The following is a 15728-nucleotide window of genomic DNA, read 5'->3' as shown; positions in this document are numbered from 1 at the left end:
TTGAGAACAGATCTGATTCACTATAATGAGATTTTCAGTTAGATCAGATCACATGATATATTAGTCATCCTGAGTTGGGGCACATACTGATAAGCAAAAAGAGTCACGAAATGAAGTTATAGTCTTCCCCAGAACTTGAAGGACCATGGTTAAAGAATATACTAATATACTAATATACTAATAAATAGTATATATTTATTATTTGGTATATCTACACATAATGATTTCCCCCTACTAATATACTAATAAATAGTATATATTTATTATTTGGTATATCTACACATAATGATTTCCCCCTAGCGTGAGAACACACAACTCTGTCTCTAAAGGACTAATCCCTTTTCTTTGTCCAGTAAGTTCCATTACTCTACCTTATACATGGGAGAAAAAAACAAACCAGACCAAACAAAAACAGAGGGTTCCCTGGTTTGGAAAGAAGGGGAGGGATTTACAGTAATTCTCATGCAGTAGAGGACTGGAATTATCTAGATGATGTGAACAGTTTGGAGGGTAGTTTACAAAATGTGAGAAGTGAGGACAGGAAACTGCAGAAACATCATAGAAACAATGAAGTTTTAAAGATCTTTAAATTGGAAGTCATAGGACTTGAATTTTCATCCTGAATTACTTCTTGTGTGATGATCAACCATTCAACTTCACATAACTTTTTTTAACAAAATTTTATTAATTTACAAAACTCCATAAATTTTGAGGGTGTATCTTCACTTCTATGTGTGCAAGGCCTCACTCTCCTGCCACTCAAGTTCTAGTGTCATTCCCATTACACTCTCCCCTTCCCTTCCAGCCTTCTCTGCTTCCCCATTGGTGACCCCTGCATTTTTCTTAGATTCTAAGAGATATTGTTGTGGTGATTTCTTAGTTTATTTTGGTTATTTATATTCCATGTGTGAGAGAAACTGATAAGTGTCTCTGACTATCTGATTTATTTCTAAGTCTTTATTTTATAGAAGTTTTCTCTTCTGAATAGGATTTGAATTAAGTGAACTTGTAATATTTTATATTTAAAATATTCCTTTGTATTACTACTGATTGCATCTTAGAAAAGCTGAAATAGTATCCATTGGAAATGATTATAGAATATAATGAAATATTTCAGTGTTGCTTTGGATTCACTGTCCATGCATTCCATGACAAAAGCTTGGTTTGGGGTTTCAAATGTATGTTTCTGCCATACCTGTTCACCTCTTGGTGAGAGGACATTCATTTTACTTCCACTACTGGGATATCTTACAATTTTACTTTTTGAATATTACTTTTGAATTTTTATTCTGAAGTGTCTGTATAACTGTATTTTTGATCTGATAAATTTATTTCATCCTTTCATCCTTATCATTTATATCTTCTTGTTTTTCTACTGATCACAGTTTCAATTAAAATATATATTGAGAGTGAGCCATCATTCACATAAAATGGCATTCAAAATAAAATTGAAAATATTCTTTGTTATGATATTTGCAAAAATCACATTACAGAGAAACCATGGATCAGAATTAATTCATTTTTGATTAAATTTATTAACTAACATAAGTAATGGATACTATCATAAATGGGTTTATTGGTTTTGCTTTTTACAGATCTGGATAATGTGGAAGGCATTGCTGTGGACTGGATTGGAAATAACCTTTATTGGACAAATGATGGTCATAGGAAAACCATTAATGTGGCCAGGCTGGAAAAGGCTTCTCAGAGTCGAAAGACTCTGTTAGAGGGAGAAATGTCCCATCCCAGAGGAATTGTGGTGGATCCTGTTAATGGGTATGCAATATTTGATCATCTTTTAATATGGAAATGAGTATTAAATGAAACAGATTTTTAAGCATATTTAGTAGTAGTAAGCTTTAAGTCCATATGTAATGTGAATTTACAAATAGTGTGATTGTGTTATTCATTTAATGATTTCCTCTTCTAGAGAGAATGTGCTAAATACATATGCCAAAGTACGTTAAGTTGCAATAAATAAAATTTTGTATAAATGTTACATTTATTAGATTATTCAATAAGCACCATAATTCTCCATTTTAGGCAGACTGACACTAAGATAGTTTAATTGGAGAATTATTCAACTTAATTTCTAAAAGATGAATTCCAATGTATTCAAAAAGTAACCAAGTTATGTTTTAATGTGTGTGAATTTATTGTGGACCAGGTGTTTGTTAAATAGTTTACTAAGCTGCTACTCAATAATCCTCAGAATAATCCTTTAAATTAGTTTCAGTTAACCTTGTTTCACAAAGAAGAAACTGGTGAGTGATCTACAAGATATCACTCATTTAGTAAGCCATTGGGTAGATAGTTAAGCCCAAACTGCCTGTCTCCAAGTCTTTATCCATAGTGACTATATTCTACTACCTTTTACTAGTCTAGGTTGGTAGCTAAATAATTATAGACATAAACATAACTTCCATTTGTGGCATCATCTTACTGCATGTGCTGCTTGATTTAGTAAGTGCTATTTTGTGCATCTTAGGAATATTTTTTCCTTTGATTTTTATTCAGAGCTATTACCTGAGCATAATATTGTGCATATAGAAATGTCAAAGAAATGTAAAAATCCATACAAAATTGGAGAATTTAAAGAATGGATGACTTATTTTATATGTACAATGTTGTATTTTTTTTCATTCTTGGCTTTTATTTACTGTTTCCAAATAGCATGGCAAAATGAATATTCTTTATACTTTATTGCACACAAACAAAATGCACTTAATTAAATAGCTGACATGTGACTCTCTTATAAACTGAAACCACCAAAGTGCAGTTCCAAGAATTGTTTATGTTGAGACTAGCTCCAAATACAAATCAGCGTATTTCTTCATTGGCTGACACCTAAGCAGAGGATGAACTATTTGTATGTGTTTTTGTAGAATTATAAAATAATTTCAGTGAATTTATGTGTGAATTTTATAATTGTCTGTTCTTTCCCTGCATATTTAAATCAAGTCATCTATCTGACCTTTAAACCAAGGCAATCTTAATTTTAAGATAAATTATTCTACAATGTCTAAATATACTTGAACACAAAGTTTCAAATATTCCTTAATAGAAACATCTTTATTCTTAGTATTCTATTAGAGAAAAATAGTGTCCAAAAGAATTAAAGGATCTGTATGGTGCTCAGGGAGATGTCATAAATGTGGAAGTCATAGATACTTAATTTGAAAGGAAATTTAAAGGTCTTTAATTCCATCTCTTCATTAGTCCTGTTCTTTTCAACACTTCCTTAATTGGTAGACATCTAACATAGATTTGAAACCTATAACATCTATGTAGATCATAGTTTTGGGTAGTGAATCTGCTAGATGTGACATGTTTTTTCCTTTGTATTTAGGCAATATCTATATCCATGTAGTGTCAGACTATCAATTTTTCTTCTATTGACCTCTGGTGCTACAAAGAATGAACTTTTCTTCAGACAGATTTTCAAATAGAATTCTGTATCAATATGAAAAACACATATGTTTGTATGTATAGTGTGTATGTATACATGCATGTGTGTATATATTTTTTCCTAAAATTGTATAATATTCCCAGATCTCTGCATAAGGTATAGAGGGATTAACAACACAGGTATAGGAAGCATCTTGTGTTATCTGCAGAATGGGGTGTGGAGAGACAATAGAACAAATAAGTACGAAATTAGCATCTAATATAATTTCTGCAATCCAGGGTGATGAAGAAAAACAAACAGGTTGACATGATGGATAACAAGCAGAACCTTATTTAAATAGTTTAATGAGAGGCCTGGTTATGGGGGCCTCATTTAAGCCGAGACTTCATTGCATGGCAGGAACCAGTCATGGAGAGCGAGGGAAAGAGTATTTCAGGTCAAGGAAATGGTAAGATCATTTGAAGATCTTAAGTTGGACAAAAGCTTTAATGTCAGATTAACTGAAATAAAGACATGTGCCTATAGTTTTGAGGGCAAGGGTGAGAGTGACTGAAGATGCAATTGGAAAAACAAGCAGGCCCTCGACCATCTTGTGAGGACTTGTACTTTGTCTTCAGTGCAGGGATAACATAGAGAAGTAATGTAGTCAGATGTAGTGAAATATTAAAAAATAACTTATGCTACATCTTTGAATAGGTTAGAAAACAAAAAAAAATTGAGGTGAAACCATATGAATTTAGCTGTTGAAATAATTCTTAAAAAATTAGTTTATCATAAAAAAAGAGGCTACTTTGGAAAACTCCATTTAAGGTAGCATAACTATAATTATAATCTTCTAACTATGAACAAATAATTTTCAGGAAAAAACACTGATTTTTTTTACAATATAACAGTATGGTAGAAAACCATAATGCCCATTTGCAGCTGTTACAGGAGAGAATCACATAATAGTCTGTTGACGAAAATTTCTCACTTCAGAGATATGATGTATCAAAAGCATCATAACTATTACAGAATTAGTGAAGAATTTATTATTACTTTATTAAAACAGTATTACTGTATAGTTCAACATAAATCATTAAGGTAATAATTATCCTTGAGACATTTATAATCCACTGTGATTGTTATCACACGCGCACACACACACAAACAATTATCTATAAAACAAAATAGCTCTTCAGAAATTCACTGAGGTTTTTGAATCAGAATTAAGGTAGAGAGGAATAGGATTTCTAGTAGAATAGTTTTTCCCATGGGCTTGTGGTGTGAAGTCACAAGGTTAGTCATTGTATTCTGCACTGTGAAGGGACATAAAGGAAAATATAGCTAATTGTTTAGTGGCAGGAAATTTAGGCTATAGCAGAGGGTATGTGAAGAATGTGGATAATGAAATAACAACTATGCAAAATACTTCAATGTTAAATGAAATGTTGGGATTAATTTTGTTAATGCCAGAGTAATTGTTAGGTTCTGAGGGTAAAATTCTCATTTTTCAATTCAAGATTTGTGAAGAAAATTGTAGCAATATGAAACCGATAGGAGAAACAACTTGGTAGGATTTTCCTTTGAATAAGGATGAAAGGTAGATGGTAGCATTTGTATTAGGGTTAGAAAAGTGGCGATTGAAACAGGAGAGACAAAGAATAGCACTGGCAATCCTCACCAATTGCTGAAATGAGGTTAAAGCTGAAGAAGGACTTGATTATGATACACTGTTCCTTAAACTTATAGCCACAAATGCACTCACAACTTAACCAGTAATTTCACATTTATATTCATAACATAGAAACCTACGTGGGGCCTCCCCGGTGGCGCAGCGGTTGAGCGCTGGGTTGCGAAGCTGCCCACAGCCTCTGCAACGCCGGTTCGATCCCCGGCTGCTCCCCGGCCACGGGAGGAGGGTCCCACATGGCGCGCAGACCTCTCCTGCCGCCCGCTGCTCCCCTCAGCAGTACACTTCGGTCCTTCTGCCTGCTCTGCTCCCCGCTCTGGCTCTGGTGAATTCTCTCACCCTCCCGCGCTTCTGACTGTACCCAGTGCATGTATAAAAAACAAACAAACAAATAAATAAATAAATAAAGCATGCCTACCAAAAAAAAAAAAAAGATTTAGAAACCTACATGTTTAGACCTGGCACCTCAAAATATTTGTTTTCCTTTTTTGTTGTTGCCTTTTTTTAGATTGATTTATGCATGCAAGAACTGGGGTATAGGCTAGAGGTGTGGGGGTGAGAGGATTCAACAGAGACAGAGTGGGGAACGGAACAGGCAGATCTACTGAAATGCACTGTTGAGGGGAGCAGCCGGAGAGAAAGGAGAGGTCTGCTGCACCATTGAAGTTGTTCTGTAATTTTGAAATAGGCCTTGAAAAATAGGAGTTTAATTTATCATTATATTAACAGAAGGGCTGCTTAACCTAATTCTATTTGATAGTTACCCTAAGTCTCATGTATGAAAAGATTTATATTAGTTCCTGCTCATTTCCTATTCTGTGTTTAGGGATCATCATATTTGATATAGAGTATAAAACTTGTACAATATAACTTAATGACAGTGAAGTGGGTAATGATGAGCACATGTCTATTTTCTGTCCTATTGAGATCACTTATTTTAAAGTATGTATTATTTTGTTTTTCTATTTTGAATGAAAGTAATCTTAGATGACAGATTATATCACAAACAATTCTCTCTTCAAATAGCAAAACAGTATCAACTATGTTTAGAATATTTAATGCTATCCCATGTGCATATGTGTTTGTGTATGTGTCTGTTTGGTGCTGGTGTACTTGTTTGTGTGGTTTGGATGAGTCACAGAAAAAAAAAATGAATGTTATAATGAACAAGAGAATAGCTAAGGGAAAAGATAATTGTGATTTTAACAAGTTATAATTAGTAGCAGAATAAAACTGTGCTGATTAACAGTATTAAGATTTCAGGAAAGTATCAATAGAGATATAAAATTAAATAATTTCCCTTTCAAATAGTAGATTTATATAGCATAAGTCAAGGAGTGATACCTAATTAATCTAGGTTTGGAACAAATGAAATGACTTCTGTTTGTTCCTAATTTGTCTCAATAATAAAACCACTTGGATAACATGTAGAATGCAACCTAAGCATTTCACCATGTATAGTTCTAAGATTATATTTTGACTTCATACATTTCACCAATATTTTTCCTCAGGTCTAAATAAGCATAGTGACTTAATTGTGGACTGTTCAGAGACCATAAATACTTAAGTAACATGAAATTCCAGATGGTGTGTTGCTTCCTCATTTTTCCCAGCATACCATTTCAATCACAGTAGGATTTTTAGTCATGGATAGAGATTTTTCCCCAATTACTTCAACTTCTTTAGGGTCCACAAAATGTGATAGGCAGGGGATCTAATGAGAACGTTTTAGTGTCAAGAGTGTAGAAAATCTTTATAGCTTTATATAAAGTTGTATATCAGGTGACTGATTTAAAACCTACACTTTAATTAATAACTCAGGAACTTTCACATGACCCTAAAACAACACATGTGAAGGGGTTTAACCTTACTCATGAGGGGATTGGAGCATTAGCTCAAGGCCCCTCTCCCACTGTTATAGCTTACACAAAAGATTTGTTTTTAAAGGCAGACGCCTTTGTTTGAGATAGAAATTAAAGCTCAAAATCTCAAGGTCAGTCAGCCTGCTGTTATTAAACTCATGTGCAGCTAAATCATCTTCTGTGGATTTTGGGGGTAATAATAAGCAGCAATAAAGCATAGATAATTTGCATCAGCAAGACAAATTAGACCTGACCAAACAAAACCAGTGTGACAGTGCCCTTTAGAACAAAGGCAATCCAATTGCCTGTCTTAAAAATAATAATTCATCTGAGATTAAATAAAGTCTGGAGTAGATCATTAACTGTGCCATGAGTTCTCATGTCACTCAATCTGCTTTTTAATCACATAATTGATTATATGTTTTATGAAGAGGATAATATTTAAATATATTTAGTTATAGCTCAAAAAATAATTTCCCAGACTTGGTATCAATGCCAAAGAAAATTGGTATTTGACACTTAATTTTAGGTTAATTAATGAATGAGGCCAATAAGTGTGATATTACTGGGAGGGGTTTTCTGTAATGTGTTTAGATGGACTAGACAATATTGCAATATGCATAATGACTCTATTTACTGAGATCAGTTTCTACCCGAAGATATGCTGCTATAGAAATGAAACAGGAAAGTGTCAGGCAAAGTCATTTAATGTTTGTATTTTGGATGATATGTATTATGACAAATATAAGAGATTTAAGTGGGTGAAATGTAAGTGTTCTCCAAAACAGAGAAGTCATTACTTTCCTTAGTACTTCTCACCATTTGTGACATATTCATTCCTTTTGACAAATACTCATTTAAGGTGCAAAAATAAGAATGTTCTCAAATATTACGGAGTTTCCAAATCTGAAGCAGTGTCTCTCTCTACATGGCTGGTTGAAGTAACATGTGTGCACTCTTGTTTGAAATGTCTTAGCTGGATGTACTGGACAGACTGGGAAGAAGATGAAATAGATGACAGCGTGGGAAGGATTGAAAAGGCCTGGATGGATGGCTTCAATCGGCAGATATTTGTGACTTCAAAGATGCTGTGGCCAAATGGTTTAACTCTGGACTTTCACACTAACACATTATACTGGTGTGATGCCTATTATGATCATATTGAAAAAGTGTTTTTGAATGGAACTCACAGGAAGGTAAAAGATAAATACTGCTGTTTTTAACCCACTGGCTTCTTCTTTCAAAAAACCTTGTTGTGTTGTGTTAAAAATACTTTCAAGTTTATTTTTACCCCTCTGAGGTGGCTGCCAGTAGTCCCAGTAGGGTGGCTAAAGGAGGCTGAGAGTTAAGTAGTACAGCTGGCTTTGCCTCCAGGAGACCAGGCCCAGCTCGCTGTGGTATGCCAGGATTTGTGGGATTTTTAAAAGAAACTCTCAGGATATCAGAGCTGTTTTACAATGCAGTTTTTCTACATTATTGATGAGTTTGGTATGACCAAGAAACTAAACTCTATTTAAATATCGCTAATATTTGCAGCTGAAATTTATCCTATTATGAAAGTGTAATTATAATGCATTTATCTAAAGAACATAATGACCTTGGAACTGAACTTTAAGCCTATTAGTATGAATAGTTACCAGCTCCCTCTTGCCTCTTTTGGTGGAATCATTGCAAAATGATTTTGACATTCTTGAACAAAACTGAGAATTCAGTTGACTGGGTGACATAGGCAATGTTGACAAAATATCACGTTTGTAATCAATCTTATATTTATCTAAGCACATAACTTTATGAACTGACTTCAACTGTTAGTTCAATAATAGAATATGGGATATTAGAAATTACCAAAATATTTCCTTTGGCACTCCATTTATTTTTTGGGGGAAAGCAGACTGTACAATTGAAGGAATCTATTTATTATAGTTGTTTGGGAAATAATAACAGAGTAATCACTTAAGGTAATTTTAATCTTTAACTTTAATTTTAATCTTTGACTTTAACAGTGCTTAACATTTTTTTCCCCAAAGAAGTAATATTTGTTAGCTTTTTACCTTATGTTGCATATTTACAGATGCTAAATAAATATTTGCAATTCCTTTAAAGATGTTGTTATATACGAAAGATAAATTAACATTCCAGTAGCCAGCATAATTTATCCTGATTGGAGGTAAGGCATTAAAAATAAAACTGCCTCAGTTATTAATGTGTGATAATTTAGAATAAAGAATTCAAATAAAAAGTATAAAATGCTAATTTCTAAATTTACATTATTTGGATATATCCTCAGTTCTCTGATGGAGGCAATATTATATTTTTCATCTTTTATACAATATCAATTTATAAATGTGAAAAAGCATCATCGTTGTTCTGGGTATTCTTTCTTCTCCTACACCCTTTATGTAAAATAGTACTTATCACATAATCACTTTACTTAAACAACAGAATACAACTTGAATGAATAGAATTGATAATGAAAATTGAATGTAGCCAGTGAGCTTTAAAAACAATCTATTTACACAAATAAAGGTTTCTTTGTTCAAAATTAAAATATTTCCTTCTCCCTGTCATTTAGATTTCTTCCACTTGCATTGGTGTGAAAATGTTGGGAGGACCCCTTTCATTAACAATCTAATTAAGCTATATTTTATCCCTTGTTTATTAGATGGATAACATTGTGATATATATAATATGACACAAATTATCAGGTGATCGGTCTTTATCTCAAGACATGATACTGGACTATCACTTAAAAAAAAAGAGATAAGGATGAGTGTCAGGCAAAGTTATTTAAATGTTTGAATTTTTGACCATATTTATAATGCCATATCTGAAAGAATTTAAATGAGCGAAAGGTAAATAATCTCCTTCCAACAGCATGGCCTAAAAACAGGAAAATATGCTCACATTGTGAAATCCATTTTTCAAATATACTCAAAGAAAATATGAGTTAAGACATTTGTTAGATTATTATCTGTTCTGCTTATTTGAATATCATTTTCTTTAAACATTTGGTTATGGTTTTAAAAGGTCAGTTCTGATTTTTCACAATGTGTTTATATTTTACAGATTGTTTACAGTGGGAAAGAATTGAACCATCCTTTTGGACTGTCGCATCATGGAAATTATGTGTTCTGGACTGATTATATGAATGGTTCCATTTTTCAACTAGATTTGATAACGAGTGAAGTGACTTTACTGCGACGTGAAAGACCACCCCTCTTTGGACTTCAGATTTATGATCCACGGAAGCAACAAGGTATTAAAAACCAAATAAAATTCTGAATTTCACATACAATAATACCTTACAATAGTTGCAATAGACTTTATTTTGACATTGTTGCACATGTTTTATGATAAAGGTGTCTAATCACTCCTAAGTCAATCAAATCTCAGGCTTTGTTTCTGTCAAATATATTGTTTATGTTCAAAATAGTTTGAGGGAGTAACTTTGGGAATTCTATTTGAGTGAAGTTCAAGGTTTTCTCAAAATAATCCCTTCATATGTTATCTTTACTGAAGAAAGCAGTTAGTTATTTAAAGTTTTAAAAAATACTCTTAATATTTCAAAAAGTGAGCTTTGTGAGCAGTGGCAAAAACTTTAGTGGGATAGGAATATTATGAAAAATGATTAAAACATATATTATGCAAGGAAGATGGTATTTTTTAAAAGGTGTCTTAGTATTTTTATCTGATTAGTTTGATGCATGCTTAAAGAACACATAATTTTTTTTTATTTTATTTCATTTACAAAATTTATTTATTTATGTATACAAGAGCTGGGGTACAGGCCAGAGATGTGGGGGTGAGAAGATTCACCAGAGACAGAGCAGGGACCGGAACAGGCAGACTGACTGAAGCACACTGCTGAGGAGAGCAGCGGGCGAGACAGGAGAGGTCTGCTACTCCATGTGGGTTGCTCACTGGCCAGCTGGGGATTGAACTTGTACTGCAGAGACTTCAGATTGCTTCATAGTGTGGTACTTAATCCTTTGCAACACCAGGGAGGCCCCCAACACTTAATTATTTTAGATGATATAAAAGTGCAAGAACATATCATAAGAGGTGTGTCTTACTAAGATCAGTTATTTAGATTTTATCCACATGAATTACTAATCAGTATTGGCCATCTGCACATAATATGGACTAAGATATTAAATAATGAAAGCAGTTTAGTAAATTATGGGTCAGTTTTTTTTGTTATGAATCTAAATACCCACTGTTCCTTTTATGTGCACACATCACTGTAAAAATTTAATAAGCATACATTTTAATAAATTTAGAATGAAAAAATATGTCAAGAGTTTCCATTGCATAAGTGTCAATAGGATGCTATTTGGCAATAAGAGTTTTTATTAAAGTTATTTCAGTTAAATCAGCTATATTAAAAGCAAACTATCTCACTGCTTTATATATTTTTTCTACTGTATTAAAATGGTTTCTTAGAGATATAGATAGCCATGGAATAAAAAATAATGAAAGATTATAAAGTGAGAAATGTTATTAGCTAATAAAAGGTAAACATATTTAAAAAGAATAAAAATGAAACTATGTGTTGTAAATTATAACTAAGTTATAGTTGTAGAAAAGAAATGAAGAATAGAGTCAGCTGTCTGGATAGATCAAACAGTGATATTTTGTGCTACATTCACAAAATATTCTCTACTACCCCCTTTGTTTATTGTTTACATTGAACTCGGGGCAAGAATATAAATGGGAACAATCCTCGCCATCTTCCAAAAGTGCTTTTTTAAAGGATTATTCCCGCTGTTTTCACCATCATTAGATTTCTAGGCTTTATCACATAATCAGCATAATATTATATTTCCCATAGCCAAAGTCCATGACATTTCAGTCTTTATTATCTTTAAATTCCAGTTGCTTTAGAGAGGAACACTATGAAAAGCAACATGTGGGATGAAAAATTCTCTGGTTTACTGTAAAGTGAACTTGGGCCTAAACCTGGGTCCTAACACTTTCTCCTTTTGAAACGTTGGACACATTGTGAAAGTTTTTACAAAAATAAATCCCTTTGACATAAAATTCCTGTAAGGTGTAAATAACTATTATATAAGAGTAATGACACAGTGCCCAGCGTACATTTTTTAATTTATTTGCTTTTACCATTTCTCAATCAGAACACATATTTTTTAAGTTTCCTCCCATACAAACATTTAAAAAAATATTCCAATGAATAATGTGTCACAATAAAATATAACAAAGTAAAAAGCCTCTGATAGGACTATGAGGAATGTAATCCTATATTCATGGTGGTGTATCGAGTATTCAAGATATTAACCTTAACATACAACATACAACTGTGCATTGTAATCAATTGGGTAGACGATATTCTTTTTTTTTAAGATTTATTTATTTATCCATACAAGAACTGGGGTACTGGCCAGAGGTGCCAGGGGGTGAGAGGATTCACCAGAGGCAGAGTAGGAAACAGAACAGGTAGATTGACTGAAATGCCCTGCTGAGGGGAGCAGTGGGCAAGACAGGAGAGGTCTGCTGCGCCATGTGTGTTGCTCCCTGACTGGCTGGGAATTGAACACATGCTTCAGTGGCTTTGGATAGCTCCATAGGTTGTGTCTTAAACCTTGTGCCAACAGGGAGGCCTGACAATATTCTTATGATAATTTTTTTAAGTGAGGTATTGTTTTTATTGAGGCATATGAAACTGTATACAATTCAGAAGTATAGGTTCACACCTTATCAGATGTATGTTACCAAGCCATGCCACCACCAAGACACACATAATCCTTCAGCAGAGTCCATTAAATAAATTTAAAAGATAAATTAGAAAAAGTCATGATTATGAAACATCCCATACAACAATTGCTATAGGAAATATTATGTTAATTCTTACTCAGATGACATTTGAATAAATTGATTTATTTCTTATTAACTTGGGTGAAAAATCAGTTAGTTTGTAAGGTGCCCAGTCTTCATGTAACTAAGGTTTGCTTGGTACTTACCTGGAACCTGTGAACAGAAAATACAATATGGAAAAAAACCCTGATGCACACTTTATTCATTCATTCAGCAGACACTGAAATTGGTTAACCAACTATATTTATCCAAGTAGCTGAATTATAAATTACAACATAATCACATATTCAAAGGTAAGATATTTTATCTTACCCTGTTATAATTTTCTCTCAGTGATGCTCCTCTTTGCATTTTTGAACATGAGATATTAATAAATATGAACACACATGTAATTAGTGGCTCATAAACTTTGATTGTATATTGTCTTGCTGTTTTTGTAAGGGTAAAATAGTTGTAATTGAATAGAAAACCAAATTTCTGAATAGTATGTATTACTATTTCTTCATAGAATGAAATAATCTAACATAGCCCTGTTTATATATATACATATATAAATAGATAATAGTGTGCACACACTTATATAAGTAGCTTCAGAGCAATTCACATATATACATAATCTTCAATGAGCATTTTCTCTCTAAATGGGTGAACATAAATCTATTTTATCCTCAGACTGGTCAACATCATTCAAAGATGATTTTTTGGTAATTATCTTGGATAATAAACATAATCACTATGACTTTATCTCCCACCCTTCTAGTCTTTATCTGATATTTAGAATGAATTTGAAGTCTAATTTATCTTCTAAACTTTAAAACATATTATCCCTCCATCAAGTAGAAAAGAAAAATTCTCATAGGTGTATTGTTTCATAGACTTCTATGCATGTGCACAGAGACTTCTAGCTTCACATAAGATAAGTCGCTAGTCCAGAAAGTATGTACAAACGGGGACATGTTACATCCACCAATTTGAAGAGAATTCAGATTAAAAAAAATGGTATCCCTGTGTGCTGATTGTGTATATATTATATGTTTTAGATATGAAAACCATTTTATTAACAAAAATTTACTGAAACATAGAAAAATTGATATATTAATACAAACTTGTGAACTGTTTTCATATATCACTTGTGTATTTATTACTGTTTTGAAATCTATCTTGAAATGTAATATGGGAATATGTTTTCACTACATACAAGTGAGAAAAGCCCCTTTTTCTTGTTAAAAAGACATATCTATCCATGTATATATACTTTCTATCTATACTCCCAGATGATGGTTTTGTCATTCAAATTCTCTTTATTTTATTCATTCCCTAATCAACTAATATTTGTCAACTATTCTATGCCAGATACTATATGTTGCAGAATAATTTTACTTTTCCAAAACAAGAGATTGGGGGAAAAAAGGCAGTTTCAGCCCTAAACAGACCATTCTCTTGAACTTGATTTTGAAAGTGACTCCTTATTTGTTCCTCTTGCTTATCTGCTTTTTCTAAAATTATCTGCATCCAAAGTAATTTAATCTAGTATAATTTTTGTCATTTCCAGTATGTTAATTTCCCCTAGTATGTTGACCTCATCAATACTCTGTATTATAGGAGAAAGTTAAAGTACAAGTACAGGAATTTTAGATTAAGAAAAATTCTTGTTTCTAGTTATTTAAAAACAATAATGGGGATTATAGTGATCTTTATTATCTAAAAATAAATGAATAATCCTTATTCTAAATTCTTAATTTTACTGTTATTTCTTATACCTACATATTTAAATAGTCATTTAAAAACATAGATCTTTAGTAGTGCAACCTGTAAAAGATATAATACATACATTATAAGCTTATGATACAAAATGAATTAATTAAATATAATTAAAGAAAGTAGCCCTAGAATGGATTCATTAAGGATTTTCAATAATAGCTATTTTAACTTTTATTGCCTTTTACATATGATTTATTAATACTCACTTTGTTACCACATATTTATGTTTTCAAGAGGATATTTTTATATGAAAAATTTTGCAAACCACCAGAATTTCAGTAAAGACTCTCATGAGAGCTCTTTTGGAAATTCAAGAAATATATTCAAATATATAATATTCCATTATGAAATTGCTAATTTAAATGAGTAATTTATAATTGCTATATTAAGAAAATCTCAGCAATTTTGATGACAGATATGTACTGTTCAGTTTAATTTAGATTTCATATGTCAACTGTAACAGGGAAATGTCAATAACTCTCTTTTAAAATATTATATTCAAAGAAAGGGAACATAAACATAATGGTAATTTGTCTTGTTATTAAATTTCCTATTCTCACTGAGAAATGCTGTTGAATTAAAGGCTATCATATTTAGCATATATTTTAATATGAAAATATGTCCTGAAATGTTTCAGTATTTTCTATTTCTTACTCCATTAAATTCATCATATCATTCTCAGAATATTTTAAATTCAAATTTTGTAGACTCTGAATGTAACTAAACTGTTGAATATACTAATTTTTTATATTTAAGTAACTTGGTATACAACACTACATGATATGTAGTATAAGATCATGCACTTCAGGTGACCTTCATCACACCACACCCACCATGAAGGTGCTGAAAGTCACCCATCATCATCCAATGTGCTCCCCCCATTCCTTTTCTTTCCTCTCCCCACTGGTAGCTTCACTTCTACAGTCAGATTTGTAGGATTTGTTTTTGCTTTGGTTTTATCTAACCCTTTGTTTTGTTACTCTATATTTCACATAAAGTGATGCCATTCAGTATTTATCTTGCTCCTTCTGACTTAGATAGCTTAGTGTAATCCCCTCCAGTTCTGTCTGTGTTGTCACAAATGGCAAGAGATTTTTTTATAGCTGAGCTGCATTCCATTGTGTGCATACGCACAGTATTATACTAATCCATTCATCTGTCTTTAGGCAAATGAGTTGTTTCCATAGCTTAG

At 32.4% G+C, this 15728-nt stretch overlaps 1 protein-coding gene across 1 annotated transcript in view; it reads left to right on the top strand.

The window, feature by feature from the left end:
- The window catches only part of LRP1B (LDL receptor related protein 1B), a gene marked incomplete at its 3' end in the record, with an annotated part of 1731654 nt that overhangs the window by 1057340 nt on the left and 658586 nt on the right, over positions 1-15728 (top strand). The window contains exons 12-14 of the mRNA XM_084254814.1: positions 1596-1776; positions 7920-8139; positions 10010-10199. Coding sequence (XP_084110940.1) covers positions 1596-1776; positions 7920-8139; positions 10010-10199 — 591 coding nt within the window. The remainder of the gene's footprint in view (positions 1-1595; positions 1777-7919; positions 8140-10009; positions 10200-15728) is intronic.

The sequence above is a fragment of the Talpa europaea genome (assembly GCF_964194135.1).
Source record: "Talpa europaea genome assembly, chromosome: 1".
Lineage (NCBI taxonomy): Eukaryota > Metazoa > Chordata > Mammalia > Eulipotyphla > Talpidae > Talpa > Talpa europaea.
This window is presented reverse-complemented; position numbering and strand designations above follow the sequence as displayed.